Source organism: Momordica charantia (genome assembly GCF_013281855.1).
Source record: "Momordica charantia cultivar OHB3-1 chromosome 10 unlocalized genomic scaffold, Mcharantia_2.0 BLBB01000010.1, whole genome shotgun sequence".
Classification (NCBI taxonomy): Eukaryota; Viridiplantae; Streptophyta; class Magnoliopsida; order Cucurbitales; family Cucurbitaceae; genus Momordica; species Momordica charantia.
Genome location: NW_028275158.1, coordinates 17,449,599 through 17,469,906, shown reverse-complemented (window position 1 = coordinate 17,469,906; position 20,308 = coordinate 17,449,599). Strand labels below are relative to the sequence as shown.

General features: G+C 37.5%; 1 protein-coding gene and 1 pseudogene across 2 annotated transcripts; one reads left to right on the top strand and one right to left on the bottom strand.

Moving 5' to 3' along the window:
* Window positions 1-1,647: 1,647 nt before the first annotated feature.
* On the bottom strand, window positions 1,648-4,756 carry LOC148208708 (cathecol O-methyltransferase 1-like; annotated as a pseudogene). Its single transcript, XR_015788519.1, has 4 exons — window positions 4,569-4,756; window positions 3,488-3,801; window positions 2,691-2,755; window positions 1,648-1,995 (listed from the first exon to the last, which is right to left on the bottom strand). The product of XR_015788519.1 is annotated as a cathecol O-methyltransferase 1-like (transcript).
* Window positions 4,757-12,294: 7,538 nt separating this feature from the next.
* LOC148208707 (uncharacterized) lies at window positions 12,295-12,668 on the top strand. Its single transcript, XM_088117036.1, is given in 3 exon segments — window positions 12,295-12,600; window positions 12,602-12,624; window positions 12,626-12,668. Coding segments are annotated over 3 exon segments (327 nt in total). The 5' UTR covers window positions 12,295-12,339.
* Window positions 12,669-20,308: the final 7,640 nt, after the last annotated feature.

Genomic DNA, 20,308 nt, shown 5'->3' with positions numbered 1-20,308 from the left:
AGCAGAGCAGATAAGAGCTAGAGCGAAAAATAGCGGGAGCACGAATTTACAGCGCAGTAACTATCCCAGAAGCAGGATAAGTTACCATGCCTATACAACCTCCAATCGGGTGCCCTAAATTGTGACCCAATATAAAAGGGACATTTTAACCTAGCCAACACTCACAGATCCCAATAGAGACACATCTTAGAGTGTTGGAAACAACAAGGAGGAAGAATCTCACCATTTTCGGGGAGAGAGCTGATGACAGAGGAGGATATTTGGTTACTGCTTCGAGCTGTCATCTCCATTCTCTATTTTCTTCTATTTTCTTGAAATTGGTTGTCATCTTCCTTTACCCATTGTATTTTGTTCTTTCTCCATAAGCTAAACCCCATTTTGGGGGAGATTTACATGCTGTAACTGGTAACAAATAAACTCTAGTTGATTTATGTCGTTAATAAATAGAGCTGTGCGTATTCTTCTTAATCCTTACTAAACATTGTTGGCATCTCTGTTTTGTATGCTAGCGTCTGTATGACCCAGGAGGGCTTATGGGTTGCTGATTTGCTCTATTTGTGATTAGCTACTTTTTTCTAGTAGGGTCGTGGATGCTCAGGAATGAGGTCTCCTAATCATGCTTAGAACTTGCATTTATTGATGGAATATTTAGCAACAAGAGTTGTGGGTATTCATGTTTGGGTGTCTCGAAAGGGAACCATGTCAAGTTTAGCATTAACAACTGATTTCGTGCTAGAGTGTAGGTTGCGGGTGCGTGAAAGCATGTTATGTCTCCCCCGCTTTTCCATATCTGTTTAACCCGCATTTCGCTATTCTGTGCTGTAACTTCTTTTTGTTGTCAACAGTTTAAAGTGTGTTCATTGTTGAGATCGTTTATCGATTTGTTTATAATATTTTTCTTTTGTTGTCAACACAATCATTTATATTTTATTATTTTTGTACTTTGGTATCTTCAAGCACAGTTTACAATATTTTCTTAAGTCCCTGTGGATTCGACCTCGTTTTGTACTACAATCGACAGATATCGTATATACTTGCATGTGTATCCAACACGGTTGTGTGGACGTAACAACATGCCCCTATAGAGTTTTTCTATTAGAAGGATATAATTCAGTTACTCTAATGCGCCTACCACCTTTTCAAAGATGTATGATGGCGATTTTTTCAAACATGGTGAAGTAGACCTGGAGGTCTTTATGGATGAAAGTGTTAGACCACTGTGAAAAGACTAACTTAATCTTAATTGGGAGAAGTATCATTAAGTATAGAAAGGAATTGTTTCAGCTACCGCATGTCAAGTAAAGGCACATAAGTATATAAGGTCAAAATTGAACTAATTGCTAGGCTTCCACCACCTTCTTTGTAAAGGGAGTTAGAAGTGTTTGGAGCAGGCTAGTTTTTTATTTATATAGCAAAGACATTGCTAAAATATCGAAACTTTTGTGCAAGTTGCTTGAAACATTTGAGTTTTACAATGGGTGCATGGAAGCATTTACAAAACTTAGAGAAGCAGGTGAGAGGAAAGGTAAGATTCTACCTTCTCTCGCTAGTAGGACTTTGTCATATGCACAACTTACCTAAATCAATCACTTTTTTTTTTCTTTTTGCAAAGTTTAAGAATTCGATTTTTTTTAAGTTTGAGAATAAAATAGAATAGACATGAAAGATTCTCGTACCAAAATAAGATTAAACTAAAGTTTCATTTTAAGAACTCCATGAGCCAAAGATTACATACAAAACATTCAAACTTGATGTATTTAAACCCAACTGCAGTTGCAAGGGCTTTGAATTCATCTCGAGTTCGCTCTTTCCTCCTGATTTTGAGTCATCATAAGCATCACGACTCTCGGTGATGGACTTCACTGCACTCGTGGTCTCAACCATCATTGGCAATACTGCCTCTACAACAATTATCTTTCCATCACCTGGAATCGCAGCATGACAATTCTTCATCAACTTCATGCAGTGCTCATCACTCCAATCATGGAGGATCCACTGTAACAATTTTATGGAAACAAAAAATTTATGATATGGTAAAGTTTTCTTCCAAAATAGATTGAAAACATTACATATTAATCAATAAATCACACAAATTCCAACCAATAAAGTTACATAAACACTTAAGCCCATTCACGAAAATACATATTAGTCTGATTACAAGACTACTTCGATTTAGTTACTAGTTCTATTTATTATGTTTGATAAATTAAAAAATTGATTTTAGAAAAATATAAAATTATTTAAAATGATTTCTAAAGTATCACTTTCGTGGTGATTTTGGAAAATCAATTATTCTTAAATATCATTTTTCAAAATCACCCCTTCTACCATCATTCTCAAACACACTTTGAATTTAAAATTAGAATTAATTTTATTTGAGTTGAGAATACAAATTTTTTTAAAACATAAAATTTGTGCCAACATGAGCTTAACTCGACCATATTGGCACCTATCTCCAATCATAAGGTTGTAAGTTCAAATCTCCTACTAACTTTACTTTTTACTTGTTCTAAAATAAGAACAAATAAGCTTAGTAGTTATTTAGGATTATAATAATTTATTTAACCAAACAAGAAATATTTTTTTCCTTAATTCTATACAATATCAAGAACATTTTTGATGGATGGTAAATATTTATCATATAATTATGTTTCTAAAAGACAAAATTAATTAAGACCGATAAATCTAACCTTCAAGAAAATAGCCTCTCCCCTTGGAACGCTCTCAAACATGTTTCCTCCTACATGTTCTACGCCTACAAACATTATCAGATCTCTCTCTCAAATTATTGCTTTATTCAATTTACCTTCAGATTTATAACAATTTTAAACTTTCAAATTTACCAATCCAAAACATGATTTACCCAACCCCCTTTCTAATTTTCCATCAAAATATTGAGCCCCTACCAAAATTCATGTTCTTCCAACTAACCTAAACTCGATATATCATGAATTTCATTAGTCGCGTCTACAAATAAGTTACCAGGTTTCTAATTTACCCAACACCCCTTTCTAATTTTCCATCAAAATATGAACCCCTACCAAATTCATGTTCTTCCAACTAACCTAACTCGATATATCATGAATTTCATTAGTCGCATCTACAAATAAGTTACCATGTGAGATATCTATTACTCCTCACTAATGCCTAAGAGTGTAAATTGGTTTGAGTTTGGAGGGAAAAAGGACAAGATTTAATCAGTTCAGTTTTGTAGAGAAATAAACTAATACCGAACCGAACCAGTTCGATTTTTCGTCAGCCTATCTTCTAATCCGATTAGGTTAAAATAGACAACCGAATCACACCTGTAAAAATCAAGTGAATCAAACAAACTTGACTCGATTCAGTTCACCTCAATTACTTACACCCTGCTACTGACAACAAACATCTTATAACTATTAATATCAACATAGAAAAAAACAATAACAAAACTTTTCAAAAACCTGTAAGGATCAAATTAAAACTAAAACTTTTGAAAACTATGTACCAGGATAGGCCGGGGCATCGCGGATGACGTGAGGTAAGTCGAAGTTGATGCCTTCTATCGAAGGGTATTTAGAAGTGATGATTTGGAGAGTGACCCCTAGGCCACCACCAACATCAACTAGTTGTTTGAGATTTGCAAAGCCTTTGTAGGACTCAACAATCTTCTTAATACCCATTGTGGTTTCATTGAGCATTGCAGTGTTGAAAACTTTGTTAAATCTTGTATCTAAGTCAGGGTACTCAAAGGCATGTACTCCACCATGAGCCCTATTGAAAGCGACTCCTCCTTCGATAACTGCATTCTTCAACTCCCTCCTGCAAATTTTGATTGTGATTTCATATTTTTCGTTAAATAATTTTGTTTTTAATTTTATATTTTTCAAAATTAAGTTTAAAAATACTACTTTCATCTGTGTGTCTCTTCTTTTGTTATCCTAGTTAGTAAAATTTCAGCCAAATTTTAAAACTAATAAAAGTAATTTTTAAAAATCTATTTTTTGTTTTTGAAATTGGGCTAGAATTCAAGTGTATGCTCCTGAAGAAGGAGAAAAACAGACAAAAAAAAGGTTAGAAATCAATTATAATTTTTTAAAACAGAAATCACAAAATAAAATGGCTGTCAAACGGTGCCTTAGAGATTAGGATTCGGTTTCAAAATTTATATTAATATTAGGTTAAATAAATCAAATGACCCTGATTTTTTAGGAAATTCTCGATTGGGTCTGTTGGAGGCGAATTTAGGTCGGCGGTCATGGACCGAGCTGAAAGGACGAGCCGACCTTCAACGGAGTCCGTAAACGTGTTTCTTCCGAACCCAACAACACGCCGTATTTTTAGGGTGTGTCAGAGTTCCTGTCGGGCCTAGTTTCTATAAATAGAAACCTTAGCCTTAAATGTAAGGTACACAATCCTAGATAGACTTGGCAAGTTAGCTCAGACTAGAATTGACTTGCTCGTTGAAGTGCTAACTTTATTTTACAGGTCTCAAGAGGGTTCGAGGAAGGTGTTGGACCGTTGGCCGTAGTTCATTCTGAATAGTCTGATCTAAGACTTATCTGAGCTCAGCGATTTCGAGCTCCAACATCTGGCGCCGTCTGTGGGGAAGACACATCCAGAAGTCAGTCTCACCTTTTGCAATCTGAACCAATGGTCCAAACCCGCTCCTAGCAGTCACGATCCCACTTTCACCATTCCTCCCCGAGGAGGGATCTGCCACTTCCCGTGCCCATCCTCGACTCACGTACTCCCAGGTGGCCGAAACTCCTGTCATCGAATGATGACCCCAGGCAGGGGGTGGTCAAGGAAAATGGAGGTCGGCCGGCCACATCCGATCCCGTAGCAGTCCGGGACTTCCATCTCACCTCAGATCAGTTTCCGCCCCTACATCTTCAGAGGAACGGGTTGCCGCCTCTCGCACCGCGTCTCCGGGGCTGGGGGAACACAGGTGCGCGCTCCGGAGTGAGTGCTGACGCGGGTGTGGACCCTGTCATGGTAGCTGACGTGATCGCTGAGCTTACGGAAGTCAAGGCGAGGCTCAAAGCGGTCGAAAGAGGCAACGAGATGTCCGACTCCTCTGTCTCCAGGGATCCCATTCGAGGAAAAGGGCCGGTGCATCCAACCCAAAGAACGGAATATCAGTTTCGACCTCGTAGGGAGGCCCGAACTGGGGTACCCTCTCGAAGGCCACAACGGGCGGAGATAGGCAGTGCCCTGGGAGCGCAGGTACGTAGCCACTTCAGCAGTACAATCAGGTGGAGGATCGACGCTTGAGGGTCCGACCAATTCGGACTCTCCTGGCATCATTTGATAGCTACAACGCCCGACAGGGCTGAGGTGAAGGCCTACCAAGGCGACGAGGGGTGGAAAGAGCATTTAGCCTTTGGCAGGACCTCGGCGACTCATCGAGCGGGTCAGATTTTGGCCTGTTAAATCCTCAACACAGCATCAGTATGTGCCTTACCGATCTCTACCAGGTGAGCACTTTGCAGCTTCAAGTATTTGTCATAGCATCTTCTCCTAATGTACATTTTGTCCTTAGCAGGTTTTCAATCGTCTAGTGGTATTCTCGGGTCGGGTTGTCGATGAAATTAACCACCTGCGCTGCCACTATGCCTCTCGGGAAGAGCTGGATCAGGCCCTTTCTTCCTTGAACCAAACCAACAGTCTTCTGGAGAGTACCCAACACGAGTTGGAAACGGAGAAGAGAAATCTCGAGATGAGTTGGCCAACCTGCAGAGGAGACTTGACGAGGCCAACGCTCGGCTCTCTAACTCTGAATTCTTGGCTGAGGAATTCAAAAAACTCAAGAGTACGTCGACTTGCAAAATTCTGCCATGGAGTGCGGCGTTTCCTGGTCTCTTCGCCAAGTTTCTAACCAGCACCCTGATATTGACTTCTCTTCCTCCTCCTGGAGCGTTTTAGAGCCGAGCATGATTCTCCTGACGACATGGATGAAAACGACAACGAGGAGTAATAGGGTAGCTTGAGAGGGTAGCGAGTTTCTTTACCTGTGTTTAGCGCTCGGTTATTTGCTTTGTTACTATCTTCGCTTTTATTTTCTTTCTTTTTGGAATCATCAATTAACCCTCTGCTACCAACAATTATTGGCTTACGACTCTAACTCTGATGGAGTTGACTTTGTTGCCTTCATTTTCATAGGTTTCTAACCCTTTGGCCATAGCCAATGGTTTTATACCCGCTGTCGTTTGGCTTTTTACTCCATCTTATGTTTTAAACTAACCGTGCTAGTCATCGACCCGCTTCTGGTTTTGGCCGTGTTGAGATTTTTTAATTGTTCCTTCGAAATTTGTCTATTAATGTAGATTCGTGCTCATCGCACCCTAAGTAACAAAAGAAAGGAATGCTTCTGCTTTCAAAATTTGTCGATTAATGTAGATTTGTGCCTCATTGCACCTGTCTGCGTCGAGCAGTGGTCGGATCCGAGCCGTGCCCGACTGGGTAGGACACGAGCCCTGCTCGGCTCAGGCTGTTTTTACCAGCTGCGTTCGTCGTCGAGTCGGTCATGACCTGTTGCCCCCTACTCTCAAGGTAGTGTATTATCGATATTCCTTGAGAGTATGTTTGTAGACGAGGCAAGGTGTTTTATCAAAGTTGCTTGGCATCCAATTTTGGATTTAGAAGACATAGTTGATAAGGAATCCGGCTAATGCATACTTTATTGAATAAAGAAACAATAATCGGAAATCTTGCTAAAGTAGAAGAAGAAAACAATCTTAATTCACCACACTTGAAGGGAAAAGGAAAGGAAAGATCAATGGCCACCCGTAGTAGAAGTCTTGTCATTGCCATTGCCCCCCATTGAGGTATAGTAGCACTCACGCCACTCGTTGCTCTCCTTTAATTTCTCCTACTCCACCAGGGGTTGGGAACTTCATGGACTGGTGGTATGTGGATGGTATCGCTTTGAGCATATACATTGTTTGTCTTTCCAATATTGCGTTGTAGGAGGATGTGTAGTCGACGACCAAAAAGTCCACCATTTTGGTGATACTTTTTGGCCCACTTTCGAACGTTACAGGCAACTCTATTATCCCCTTGGGAATGACCCGTTCCCCTCCAAATCCTATTAATGGTGTCAGGCTGCTCTTAAGCATCTCTTTTCCTAGATCCATGGCTTTGTAGGCTGTCAAAGAGATCATATCTGCTGAGCTGCCCCCATCCACCAAAATTCGATGTACTTTCGCGTTGGCTATTTTCAAGGTGATAAGCAGCGCATCGTTATGCGGTGGAGGAGGTGAGTCACCACGTCCTTTGAAAACTCGATCTTCGTAGACCAGTCCGCAACATATGCATGGTAGACCTCACTTTGTTCGAGGCTCGCCCTAGCTTCTCGTACATCTGCCTTTCTTTTTTCTCTTGGACTCTCTCTCTATTGGCCTCCCATTATAGTTCGAATCTCTCGAGCAGGTGACTTGTCATTCTCGCCTTTTTGTGTCGCTTTAGGGTCCTCTACATACTCTTTTGAGGTACCCCCTCCGGATGAGCCTTTCCACCTCTTCCTTGAGGTCAAAACAATCCTAAGTTGCATAGCCATGATCTCTGTGGAAAAGGCAATATCGGCCTTTGCTTCGTTTAGTCGGCGGTGCCTTCATCCTCTTGGCCATTTGAGCAACCTTTGGTCTTTGATCTCCATTAGTACTTGCTCGAGTGGAACGGTGATCGGTGTATACTTTTCGAATTTCCAAGGTGGATCTTTCCTACTACTCCGATCTCTTTTCTCCCATCTCGACCCCTACGGCTTATCTCCCGACCTCTCCCTTTTCTGGTCGGACCGTTTTCCTTCTGGCTCCTTTTTTTTAGTAAAAGAACTCACCAGCGCTCATGTACTTATGAGCTCGGCTCAACGCCTCCGAGAAGTGCTCGGTGTCTTCTTCCCGCCGAACGAAATGATAAATGTTCATCCCTGATACCGGACATGAAGGCCAGTAGAGTACACAGCGTCTGTAAGGCCCTCCACCTACAGCTTTTCCTCGTTGAATCGAGCTACACAGTCGTGTAGACTCTTGCTTAATAGTTAAAAGATAAGCCAAGCCACGGGTCGGCTCCACACACCGTCCCCCTACAACTAGGTCACGAATGCCCTAGCCAGGCTTTTGAAGCTCGAGATTAACCCTCGTTTTAATTGTCGGAACCATATTATGGCCGACCCGTTCATGTGGTCGAGAACACCCACATCTGATCGCCTCTGACACCCCGTAGATATCCATTCATTCTCGATAAGCATCTAGATGGTCCACTGGGTCGGTCGTCCCGTCGAACTGTTTCACACCGTGGGTAGCTTGAATTTTGGAGGGACCTTCTCCTTCATGATCTCCTCCGTAAATTGTGAGTCGACTTGATCCAGTAGTTTCTTTGAGGTCGAATCCCTTCCCCTTTTGGTTTTGTTGTTGCTTCTCCGACAACTCTGGCCGATCCGTCGGTTTTGCCTTTGTCGAGGTCTATCGGCTCAAAGTTTCGGTTATCCTAGTTGTTCTTGCCCCCGTTTGGTATCAGGGATTTATGTTGTTTTTTGCTCTTTTGGGAGTCGAAATCTGGGTTCGTCGCCTGGTGTTTCCACCTATCTTCAGTTTGCTCCCTGCACTGTTTGTTGACTCCTTAGTCTCGCTTTGTTGTGCTAGGCCCTTCCCTTTTCTCGGGTCTCTAACAAGGGGTACCTCATCGGGCTCTTGTTGCTCGAATTGTTGAAGGAGTTGGGTCATGCATTGTAACATGCCCTCTACCTTGTCTTCCAAGGCCGCGAACTACTTTTGGGAGCAGCTCAGGGATCGTTATTCCATGCGCCTCGGGCAACGCTTCCTGACATTCCGGGTTCGATCGTTTGTCCCATCCTCGGGTCTTCCGACCTGGGGGTCGTCCAAGTTCAACCTCCTCTTGGCAGAGCAGTTATCATTAGAGCATCATGGACTCCTTTCTGGTGGGCGCCAATTGTTGATGTGTGGATTTCGGTCTCCGGTTCTCCGGTTCTCCTCCTCGCACACACCTAACTTGATTATTCGGGACTGATACCTACAAAAAATCGAACTAAACCGGTGTGACTCTTGTCACACGGGCTCCAATGCCTAAGTTAGAAAGGGAAAGTGGAGAAAGTAGTAAACTCGAGATGTCGCCTTACCTCCAGGGTTGGACCGCTACTTATAGCTGTGAAGATAATTCCAGAACCTTTCGTAGCTAACCTTAATTCATAGCTGCAGGGCCTGAGGGAAATCATTGATCGCGGGCGGAGACTCACGGGCTAGGCCGTGGGCCAAGCCCAGCTCGAGGCCTAGCAAGGGTCGGGACAGCCCTTCTCGGCCCAGTTGGTTCTCCTTTGAACGCTTACTCGTTGATCTGTAGCTTGGCTATTGTCGATTTCTATTGCATAACAAAGTTCATTAGAGAAACCATGGGTAATTGAACTCGTTTAAGGTTGCTCATGAAAAAGTCGTTGATGAAGCCTTTTTTAAATGTCATTGGTTTTCTGGAAAAGTTTGGGTTTTGAGAAAGAGATGAGAAATAGGGATTGTCTTAACGGACGTACTAAGTTGTTCACACGAGATTTTTGGAGAAATTTGATTCGTGGAGTTAAATATACGTTTACAATCAGAGTAAACAGGTCAGATCTTGTCATAATTACAAGTAACAAATGTAAATAGAAATGGATTTATAAATCCATAAACGAGAGGTAAACTACCTCAACGATATTTGCACTTAGCTAAATATGCATAAAACCAAGCAAATCAAATACTGAGAGCTAATAATCATAAGTAAATCCATGAAGAATGGTTCAAAAACTATTTACTTAATCTTCTTCCTCCATCCAGAACCGTAAATATCTATTAACAAGAATAATTTCATAAATCTAAAAAACAGAGGTAAATATGCATAAATCCACGAAGCAAAATAATAATGCAAGTTCTAAAAACTAGTTTATTCAATTTTAAAGAAGCATAAGTTATTCGGCATTTTCTAATAGAAGTAACGAAGCGTGTTTCTTTCGAAGGCTTTTTAGAGGAGGTTATAGCAGTGACCTTTATTCGTGAATCACTTCAGTTTTAATTCTTAAAAATGATTCTGGTATAGATTTACATAATATACGCAGTTGGAAACTATTTTATATAAAAGTTAAATAATAAAAACATTTACATTTCACGTGGTATGCATAAAATATAAATACACATCTTTAGAAATGAAAAGGAAAGAGTGAGTGAATATTAAAAAATATAATTTTTTTTTTTTTTAAATGTAGTCCCATTTAAATCTAGATTACAAATCTCAGTTTGTAGATAAACCTACAGACATTCCACCATCAGCACACCATCTAAATAATGTTGGAAATCTTTGTCCGCGGGAGAATGAAGGTCAGGTTGGAAATCCTTGTCTGCGGGAAGAACGACTCGGTTTAAGAATGAAGGTCGGACGGAATCGGAAGGAATGGGTTGGGCGGCGGTGGTTATTGCTCGGAGATGCAGAACGGTTACGGCCGAACCGGCAAACAACAAATGCAACTGCAACACGATGGACCAGGATTGGATTCAGCTGTGAATGGAATGGCACAATACCCTGCAACTGTGAACTAAAAATTCATTCACCCTTGTTCTCGTTCTTAATTAGAAGTTTTAAATTTTAAATTAAAATTTAGAATTTTAAACGAAGAACAAACTATCTTACTATTAATCTTTAGTTTCAAAATCTACCTTTACTTCAATTTAGTTGTTTTGATTTGATTCTTCATTATTTTGACATGTTTCCTATAATAAGCTCTCTATTTTGTCAGTGTGGTAGGGAAAAAAATCTTTGTTATAGATGTATATTTGTCAAAAATATATTAGAATTTATTTTGATCAAAGAATATTGTCGTAGGACCGAATTTGACCAAGTTAATCTAATCAAATGGCCCTTAAAAGACGCGTGTATGATTGGAATTTGTCATTATTTGTTTTTCTATTTTAAACTCAGGGACGTGTTAATCTGTCATTGCACCAAATTCAATAGCATATATTTTTGCCACAATGATGTGGCAGTTTTTAATTGGCCAAAATTTATACTCCTACACGAATTTTTTTTTCTTCATATAGTGGAGATCGAATTATCAACTTTAGAATGGAAGATACTTTATCCACTAAGATACGTTTGGATTGGATTACTCTATACTGACTTGGGTCAAAAAATATAATGGTTGATTAAGACGTTAAAACTAGAGCTATGGAAGTGTGACTGCCCGTCCCGTAGGGCAATTGAGTGGCCAATGTTTTATTTTTCTTCCGAGCTTTTAAATGCTATTGTGAGATTTTTGCATTCTTTTTATAGAATATATTTGTTTAGTTCAAAAATTGTAAGATGGGGATCAAAGCATCGATCTTATAAATAGTAATAGATATCTTATCCATTCGATTTACACTTTTGATGAATAATTTTAATTGGCACCGGAACAAAAGACCTATATTGATAATAACATAAGCTTAGTCTTAATGAGCCTTAACAAAAAGCTACACGTATAATCACTCACTCTTACTCTTTGAATATGTGAAAAACAATGTTAAATTACAAATTTGCTTCCTAGGATTTTGATACGGTTTAATTTGATCTCTTTGGTCATTTATTTTCAATTTTATCATTATGGTTTTTAGGTTCTCAATTTGATCTTTATAATTTATTTGAATGTCATAATGTTCCTATCATAACAAGATCTTATCATGTTAAACACGTAATATGTTTTCTAAGTTAGTATATTAGTTAATTGTATCAAAAAGACTATTTGTGAAGATTTTCAGTGAATAGAAAATGATTTAGAGACCATTTGTGAAGTTTTAACATAATCATATGAACTAAATTGAAAATTCTAAAATTACAAGGACCAAACTAACTCAAACCATTGAAACTTTATATCTAAATCAAATTTTATACTCAGCGGAAAAAGATCTTATCATTGTATTTTAAAAAGTACAAGAACTCAATCGGAGAACTAACCGATGTTATAATTTAATGTTGATACTTTTCAGAAGATTCCTGAAGCATTGGAAGCCATAATTGAAGGTTGAAAATGAGAAAATATCTATGAATATTCAATGGGCCGAAACAACTCGAACAAAACAATGGCTAACGTGGCCCTCTCCCACAGCCCCTCAAAGAAGTTGCACAACACAAATCATTTAATTCCACTCGATCGTGAAGAAATGTTCCCTTTTTTTTTTCCTTCTCCTCAAGAAAATCCCTGAATTCGCATGAAAACCCAACGCCCCAATTCGGCTCTATATATATAGTAATGGAACCGCCCCTCTTCTGTATCCCCAGTCAGAAAAAAGGCAGCTTTCCCCTCGATTCTTCGGCCTCTTCTTGAATCAAGCTTTCCCTGGAATGGGCTTGAAGTGGATTCTGAATTCTGCGTTTATGCAAGTTCTGGGGCTCACGGAGAAGCAACAGAATCAGGAGGAGGCGCGAGAAGGAATCAAGAATGTGAAGAAGGAGAAGGAGGAGGAGGATTCTTATTATGATGGAGGTTTGAATTTCTCAGGTGGGTTCCGAATGCCCCTCCATTACCCCAGGTACACGAAGGGGGACTATGAGAAAATGGAGGAGCCCTGTTTGGATTTGCTTCTGAAACAATATGGGCTCTGTTTTTGATGGAACTCTTGAGGAGAAAGGCAGTTGCTATTGGGACGTTCCTGTGGCCAGACCAACTCTGAATCCGCCCACCAAGTGTTTGATGAAATTCCCCAAAGAGAAAAAAGGAACATATAGCTCTACTTTTTGAGCGTATAAATTTGAAGCTTGGTGTTTGTATAGTTACGTGATATGGATGTGGATGCTAGTTTAAGATGCGGATATATTAGCTTAGTCCTTTTTTTTTCTTTTGCTTTTTCAAGCTTTTTTTTGGCTGGCTCTGTATCTGCTGATCTTTGGTGGGAATTTAGAGAGTCTTGTACAATATTTGTTACATAATGGCTTATTAAAACACCCTTTTATTTGCCTTCCTCATCTTTCTATCTTTACTGCGTTCTTTCTCGCTGTACAAAAATTTTGGTAGAACCAGGAGAATTTGGTGTTTGCTGTTTGTTGTTCTTCAAGAAACAGAGGAAGAAAGCAGTGAAATATTAACCATAGTCTCTCTACATAATCTTATTGCAATATCTCTCACATAACCCTACACATTTATGATTGCTATCTTCATTTGAAGCTTCATAAGGCGGCGGCAGCAGCGGCAGTGGAGGTCGCCCACATTGGCATTGCCCAGGGGGGCTGGCGGCGGCGGTGGCGGCATGAACTGCAAGGGTACGATGGCGGCGGCAGTGGCGGCGGCGGTGGCGGAAATGGCAAGACATTGTAAGTTCTGTCAGAATAGGGAGGATGTTCAGGGCAGTCCAAAAGAGAGATGTGGGTATGGATGGTCATAAGAAGTGGGAGCTTCTCCATAAGGGTAATATCTTTTCTCCACAACTTCACCTCAAATCTCATACTTTTTACTCTGCATGTTTCCCTGAGTTTTCAAGCACTCTTAGGAAAGTTCTGGATTCACTCTTCCACTGATTTTGACTGTCCCTTCCTCTGCATCCATTGAAATTGTATAAACACCTACAAACCACACAAAAGACAAGAAAAACAGAGAGCGAAGAAAGAAGAGAGAAAGAGAGGATGAAACCATAGATATTCTGGAGAATTTCATAGACTTTAGCCTTGCAAGCTTCACATTGCACACTTGAATTGAGAACACAGCTCTGTAAACAAAGTGAAAAGAGGGTTCAGCTTCAAAATAAGAAGAAGGGGAGGAAAGAAAAGAGAAGATCTCTGATTTTGGAGCAGAACCATTTCTGCAACAGAGTATCCATGGAAGCTCATCGATGGAGGTTTTTTGAGCTTTTTTTTTGTGGAAATAAAAAAAAAAGGGTTTTGTTGGGTTTTGAAGGAGAAGGAGAAAGGAAGAAGGATTCAAGGTTTTAATGCCATTTGATGAAGAAGAGAGAGTAATTAAGGGAAAAAGAAGAGGGTTCAGCACTGTCATCTTCCTGTATTTGAAAATTTTTTGAGCTGTTACAGTGTTGTAACTTCAATTGCTCCTAATATCTCTCTTCTGAATGCAAAAATTTAAGAAGAAAAATTCCTCGATTGATTGTGTGATTATGAGAGATGGGATCTTCCATTTATTATAAATCCCTTTTTAAGTGCACATTATTTCTCATTTCCAATATAGAATAAAGATTCCATTTTTATTTAAATTTGTAGTTTTTACTATGTATTTTATAAATAAAAATTTGAATACAATTAATAATTGTCAATTATGTTTCTTGAATAAAAGAAAAGGAAAAAAAAAAGAGTAATAGGAAACAGTTACCATAAGTGAAAGAAGTAGAAAAGTAAGAGAATAAAATGTGTAATGAAAAATATTTTGAAAGTAATTTTTGTAGATAATCTACTAAATTTTTTATTCTAATGTTGTCAATTTAGCATAATTCAATGTTTGGATTAGGGCTCTACATTTTTTGGAGTACAAAGATTTTATAAATAATGTGCTAAAATTTTTATTTTAGGAAAATATTTGGCTCCTCACTAACAGGAGGGGTGTTGTCCACCCACCATTAAATATTTGACGAGAGAAATATAAAAATACAAAACAAAAGTGTTTTTAAAAAATGATGAGTTGTCAAATATTTAATAGTAGCGTGGACAATATTCCTCCTAGTGAGGAGTCAATATTTCCTTTATTTTAATGTCTCAATTTAGCATAATTCAATGTTTGGATCGGAGACTTTGGGACTCTATATTTTTTTAGAGTACAAAGATTAAAATGATCACTTTCTAAAAGTACATGGACCAAAAAAAATTTGAAAATACACCGACTAAAACGAATAAAAGTTGATAATATTTTGAAGTATGGAAACCAAAAATGAACTAAAGCTAAAATTGAAGTGACCAAAATAGTACTTCACCTAATTAATAATATGTAAATTAATTATAGAAAGAATATTGATTACTATTAGGTTAAAAACTTTTAGTCCCTTTGCTTTCGCTAAAGTAACAATTTAGTCCATAAACTTTAATTTGTAACGATTTAGTCCTTGTACTTTCAAATTGGTAGCGATTTTTCCATTTCATAACTTAATCTTCACTTTTCCCTTTTTACTTATATTTCATACCTACCCGATTTGGACAAGAAAAATGATTTATAAAAATGTGTGTCCTAAGATTCAAACTTGGGATAGTAGGAATATCAGTAGCAGTACTCCAACTACACTAAAAGAGGTTTTGGACATTAAAACTACTAAATAATATATATATAAACTGACCAATTTTTTTTTTTCCAATCAACCGATGGCCGAGTAGAGAGACACCACACTTCCGGGTCGTCTCTTGAAGAGACGAAAGAGACGACCATCTAGGTCGGAAAACATGGTCAAGACGACCAACCCCCGTTTTTTTAACAACAACACTATTTTTGGAATAAGTTTCCAAAGTTGCATTTTTTTTTTATCCATTTTTTTCTAATAAATCTGCATTATTTTAAAAATAAGTTTAATTAAAACAATATTAAAAAAAAACCCATAAAGATTCCCTTTTAAATTAAATTTTTACTATGTATTTCATAAATAAAATTTTGAACACAATTTGAAATGTTCCTTGAATAAATAAAAAAAGGTAATTGAAATTAGAGTTGTGATCAATTTGGTTCCTAATATTTCAAAAGCAACGTTTTTGGTTTATGAGATTTGGAAAATGGCGTGGTTCGAGTTAATAGAATAATTGGTAATAAATATGGAAATTTAACTTTACCAACTAAAATAGTTTTCAAGCAATAAATCTAAAAAGTTAACCAATACTCACAATAGCAACTAATTTCATTTAAACTTTTAGTTTTTACTATGTATTTTATAAATAAAAATTTGAATACAATTATGTTTCTGGAGTAAAAAGAAAAAAAAAAAAAGAGTAATAGGAAACAGTTACCATAAGTAAAGGAAGTTAGAAAAGTAAGAATAAAATGTGTATGGAAAATATTTTGAAAGTAAGTGATTTTTGTAAATAATGTGCTAAAATTTTTATTTAATGTTGTCAATTTATACCATAATTCAATGTTTGGATTAGGGACTCTTGGGACACTATATTTTTTTGGAGTATCGATCATTTTTTTTAAAGTACATGGATCAAAAGAACATTTTGAAAATACAGACTAAATAATAAAGGTTTTTTTAGTACAACATATAGGGATGGGGTCGAACTCATAACTTACTGGTTGGAGATTTATGTCAATTACCTAAGCTATGCTTACTTTGGCTAAAATGAATAAAGTTGAAACTATATGGACCAAAATTAACATTTTGAAACTACGGAAACCAAATAAAAACCAAAGCTCAAGTAAAGCCACCAAAATAGTATTTAACTTCATTAATAATATGTAAATTAATTATAAAAAGCATATTGATTAGTATTACTTAAATTAATCAATTATTTATAATCTTGTTAATTCTTTCTTTTTAAACTTAATGTTTTTGAAATTTATATTTTTAAGGAAAAATATATTTACAAATAAAAAAATGAAAGGACAAAAAAAAAAACATTTTTGTCCCTAGATTTGGAATTGGAGTTGGGGTCAATTTATCCCTTTTTAGAGTCCACATTATTTCTCATTTACAAGAATATAGAATAAAGATTCCTTTTTTATTTAAATTTTTACTATGTATTTTAAAATAAAAAGTTGAATACAATTTTGAAATGTTTCTTGAAAAAATAGTAAATAATTGAAATTGAAGTTGGGATCAGATTTGGAAAATGGTTTGGTTCGAGTTAATACATAATCGGTAACAAACATGGAAATTTAACTTTACCAACTAAAATAGTTTTCAAGTAACAAATCTAAAAAGTAATATCTAATACTCACAATAGCAACTAATTTTAAGTATTATTGATACCGAAAATTAATTGCAAAAATTAAATAAGATAGAATTTGAGAAAATGATACTGAGTAATTTATAGTGGTTCGATAAAACTCGACCTACTCCACTCTTCATGTTCTAAGAAATTCTGACTTTTTCTATGATTTAGAGTACCATTGCAACATTCTTTTCAAAAATAAGAACAAATTTCCTTTCTTTCTACGATTTAAGATCAAACTGTTACAATACTATTTTTACGGGTTCAAGTCGACAAGATTTTAAAATCTAAGAACAATAAAAAATTCTCCTAAATGTAAATAAAAAAAAGTATAAATTCATCAAGCTTGGAAGAATTATTTTACTGGTTATGATAGATAAAAATTTCAAGCTCAAAAGTCACTAAACGTGGTGAAAAGTAAATGATAATTGCACAAACCACCTCTAAAGTATGTTAGTCGTTACAATTACATCCCTAAACTTTCAATTGTAAAAGTTAAACCTACAAACTTTCATAAATGAAAAATTAGATGCCTAAACTTTCAAAATTGAAAATTAAACCCTTATCTAAGCTTGGGGTGCAGGATAAAAGAAGTTGGGGGGAGTTCAAGAAGAATGTGGAGAATTTGGGTTTGCAGGCTGGTGAGGGGGTGAATTGTACACTGAATTTCCAAGGCAACGAAAGAATTGTCAAATAGGATCTAATTTTTTTAAAGTTTAGGGTTAATTTTTACCATTGAAAATTTAGAGAAAGTTTAAGGGTTTAACTTTTAATATTAAAAGTTTAGGAGGTCTATTTTTTTCATTTATGAAATTTTGAGGATTTATTTTTACCATTGAAAATTTAAGGGTGTAATTGTAACAATTAAAATATTCCAAGAGTGGTTGGTGCAATTTACCCAAAAATAAATGCCAATTTTTTTTTTCTTTTTTTCATTTTTTTTCTCTCTCTTCTTACCGTAGGCGCACAATTGGAGAAGAAATAATAAAAAATTTTAAAATATTGATATAATATTTAGTCCATCTATAATATAATACAAACACATCAGAAATAATTAAAACAAAGTGTATAAATATTAATTAATTAACATAGATTAAGAACCAAAGTCAATAGTATCAAATTTTATATTACTTTAAAATTAGGTGGCTTGCTTTCTTTTTTCCACCCACGAAATTCTTTCAAATCCTATGGTAAACTTCAAAATCCTCTATACAATTTTGTCACTCGAAAGTTAGGGTTCTCACTTTTCTTAGCGTCCCATCATTCTCTAAGATCAAAGGTTGTTGTCTAAATGAGTCAAAATCTATTATTAAACAACAGAGCTCAACAATTTAGCATCGAAGGTTTATATTTTACAACAAGACGATAAAGATGACCACGATGTTGATGCATGATTATGCTACTGCTACTCCGATTCTCTTCGAGGTTTGCACCAGACCTGATAAGCAGGGGACAAAGAACCTGCAAAACCAATAAAACCTAAACAGTGTGACTCCAGTACATAGGCTCCGATGCCTAAGTTAGCAACGAGAGTAAAAGGATATAGAATTTCAGTCTCAAGAGTCGAATTTGTTACCTCTAAGGTTCCATCCATCTTATAGCAGTCCTATGTGAATCCTCGTGAAACGAGAGGTATCGCGAAACGGTCGGGTGAGTCGTTACGGTTCTCAACCGGGGGTCAAGAAGTGCTCGGTGTCGAAACCTTCTCGACGCTGAGGTACTTGGTCGGCTGAGGTCGACCTGGGTTGGCTCGGGTCGACGTTTTCCAGCGCCGCTTGGCCCGTGCACTTCTTCCCCAGTCTAATCTTGCTTTTGTTCCCTATAACAATGGTCCCCACTCTCAAAACAGAAGGTGAATGATTGTGTCAAGACTTTTGTTTTGAGAGTATTTGTCCCTTGCTGTTATCACAAGATCATTCATAGCATAATTTACATGCGTACTAGTGGTTACTACACCAGGTTTCTAACCCATAGGACTTCTCCACAAAGCTTCTTTGTATCCAGTTTTGGATTTTTTGATGCTTGGCTTTTGCTACTAGTTTTGTACCTTGAGCTTGTCGATATTATCTCATGAACTGGAAGTTTTTTCCAATTTTAGTTGACCATAATCAAGTCTCCTGAGCCTGGTTTTACATTCACCCGGTTTTAACCGTTCCTCTTTAGCTCTAGGATCTATCTTTAGCAAACTAGCACTGATATTTTCGGAATTCTAATATCATGTATTCGCCTGCTTTAGTTTTGACCATGCTGAGCCTTTTTTGGTTTGCTTCTAGGTATGTCTCAATTTTGAATTTCTTGATTGGTCGTAGATACTCACAAATAGTCAATGCCCCTGCTTGAGAAATTTATTTCAGAAGGAATTATAAAAACTCAAGTATTATGTCAAATGTTGAAGACGGTTAATGCCTAAAATACATGCGTTGAACTAGTGGTAGTATTTTTTGAGGTGCTGGGCATGCCATAGGTGCAGTAAGGCCTTTCCTTGTTGGTCTTCCAAGGCATAAGTGCCTGTTCGAACTACCTTAGTGACTTTTTATGGGTCCTCCTCCCACGTTGGCCCAATGCTCTGCTAGTTCATTCTTTGGTATTAGGCCTGATCTTTCTCAATACTAGATCACCTTCTTTAAAGTCACGCTTCTTAACCTTCGAGTTGTAAATATTAGGCTATTCGATTCTTGTATTCAGTCGTTCGTAATCTCGCTATTTCTTGATGTTCTTCTAATAGGTCGAAGTTGAGTTGTATGGACTCATTGTTGCTTAGTAGACTGAACTGTTCTAAACCCCTGGGAAGGAAGCCCAATCTCTACTGGCACTACTGGAAGAAAAACTGGCCTCAGACCAAATGATAGTGAGAACGCGTTTCTCCGTCGATGTACAGGTGTGGTTCTGTAGGCCCATAACGCGTTGGGAAGTTCTTCTGCCCATAATCCTTTGAGTTTCTCTAATCTAGTTTTTAGAGTCCTTTTGATGATTTTGTTGACTGCTTCAACCTGCCCATTAGCTTGTGGGTGCTCTGGTGAAGAACATATATGTTTAATGCCCAACTCCTGCAAAACTCTCGAAAGGTAATATTGTTGAACTGCTTCCCGTTATCACTGATAATGGTGTAGGGTATTCCAAAACAGCAAATGATATTTTTCCAGATAAAGTCGGTGACCTTTTTCTCTGTAATAGTAGCTAGAGCTTTTGCTTCAACCATTTGGTGAAATAGTCGACGTGCTCTACTACTGCAAATTTGGTCTGGCCCTTTCCTAATGGGAGAGGACCTATAAGGTCTATTCCCATTGAGCAAAGGGCCAAGGACTCATTATGTTTGTTAAGGGCTCTGGCGGTTGTCTAGGTATCGTTGCGAACCGTTGGTATTTGCCGTATTTTTTGGTGAATTGCATCGTGTCGTTTAGCATGGTCGGGCAATAGCACCCTTGTCGTACTATTTTGTGACTTAAGGATCGTGCTTCGGAAT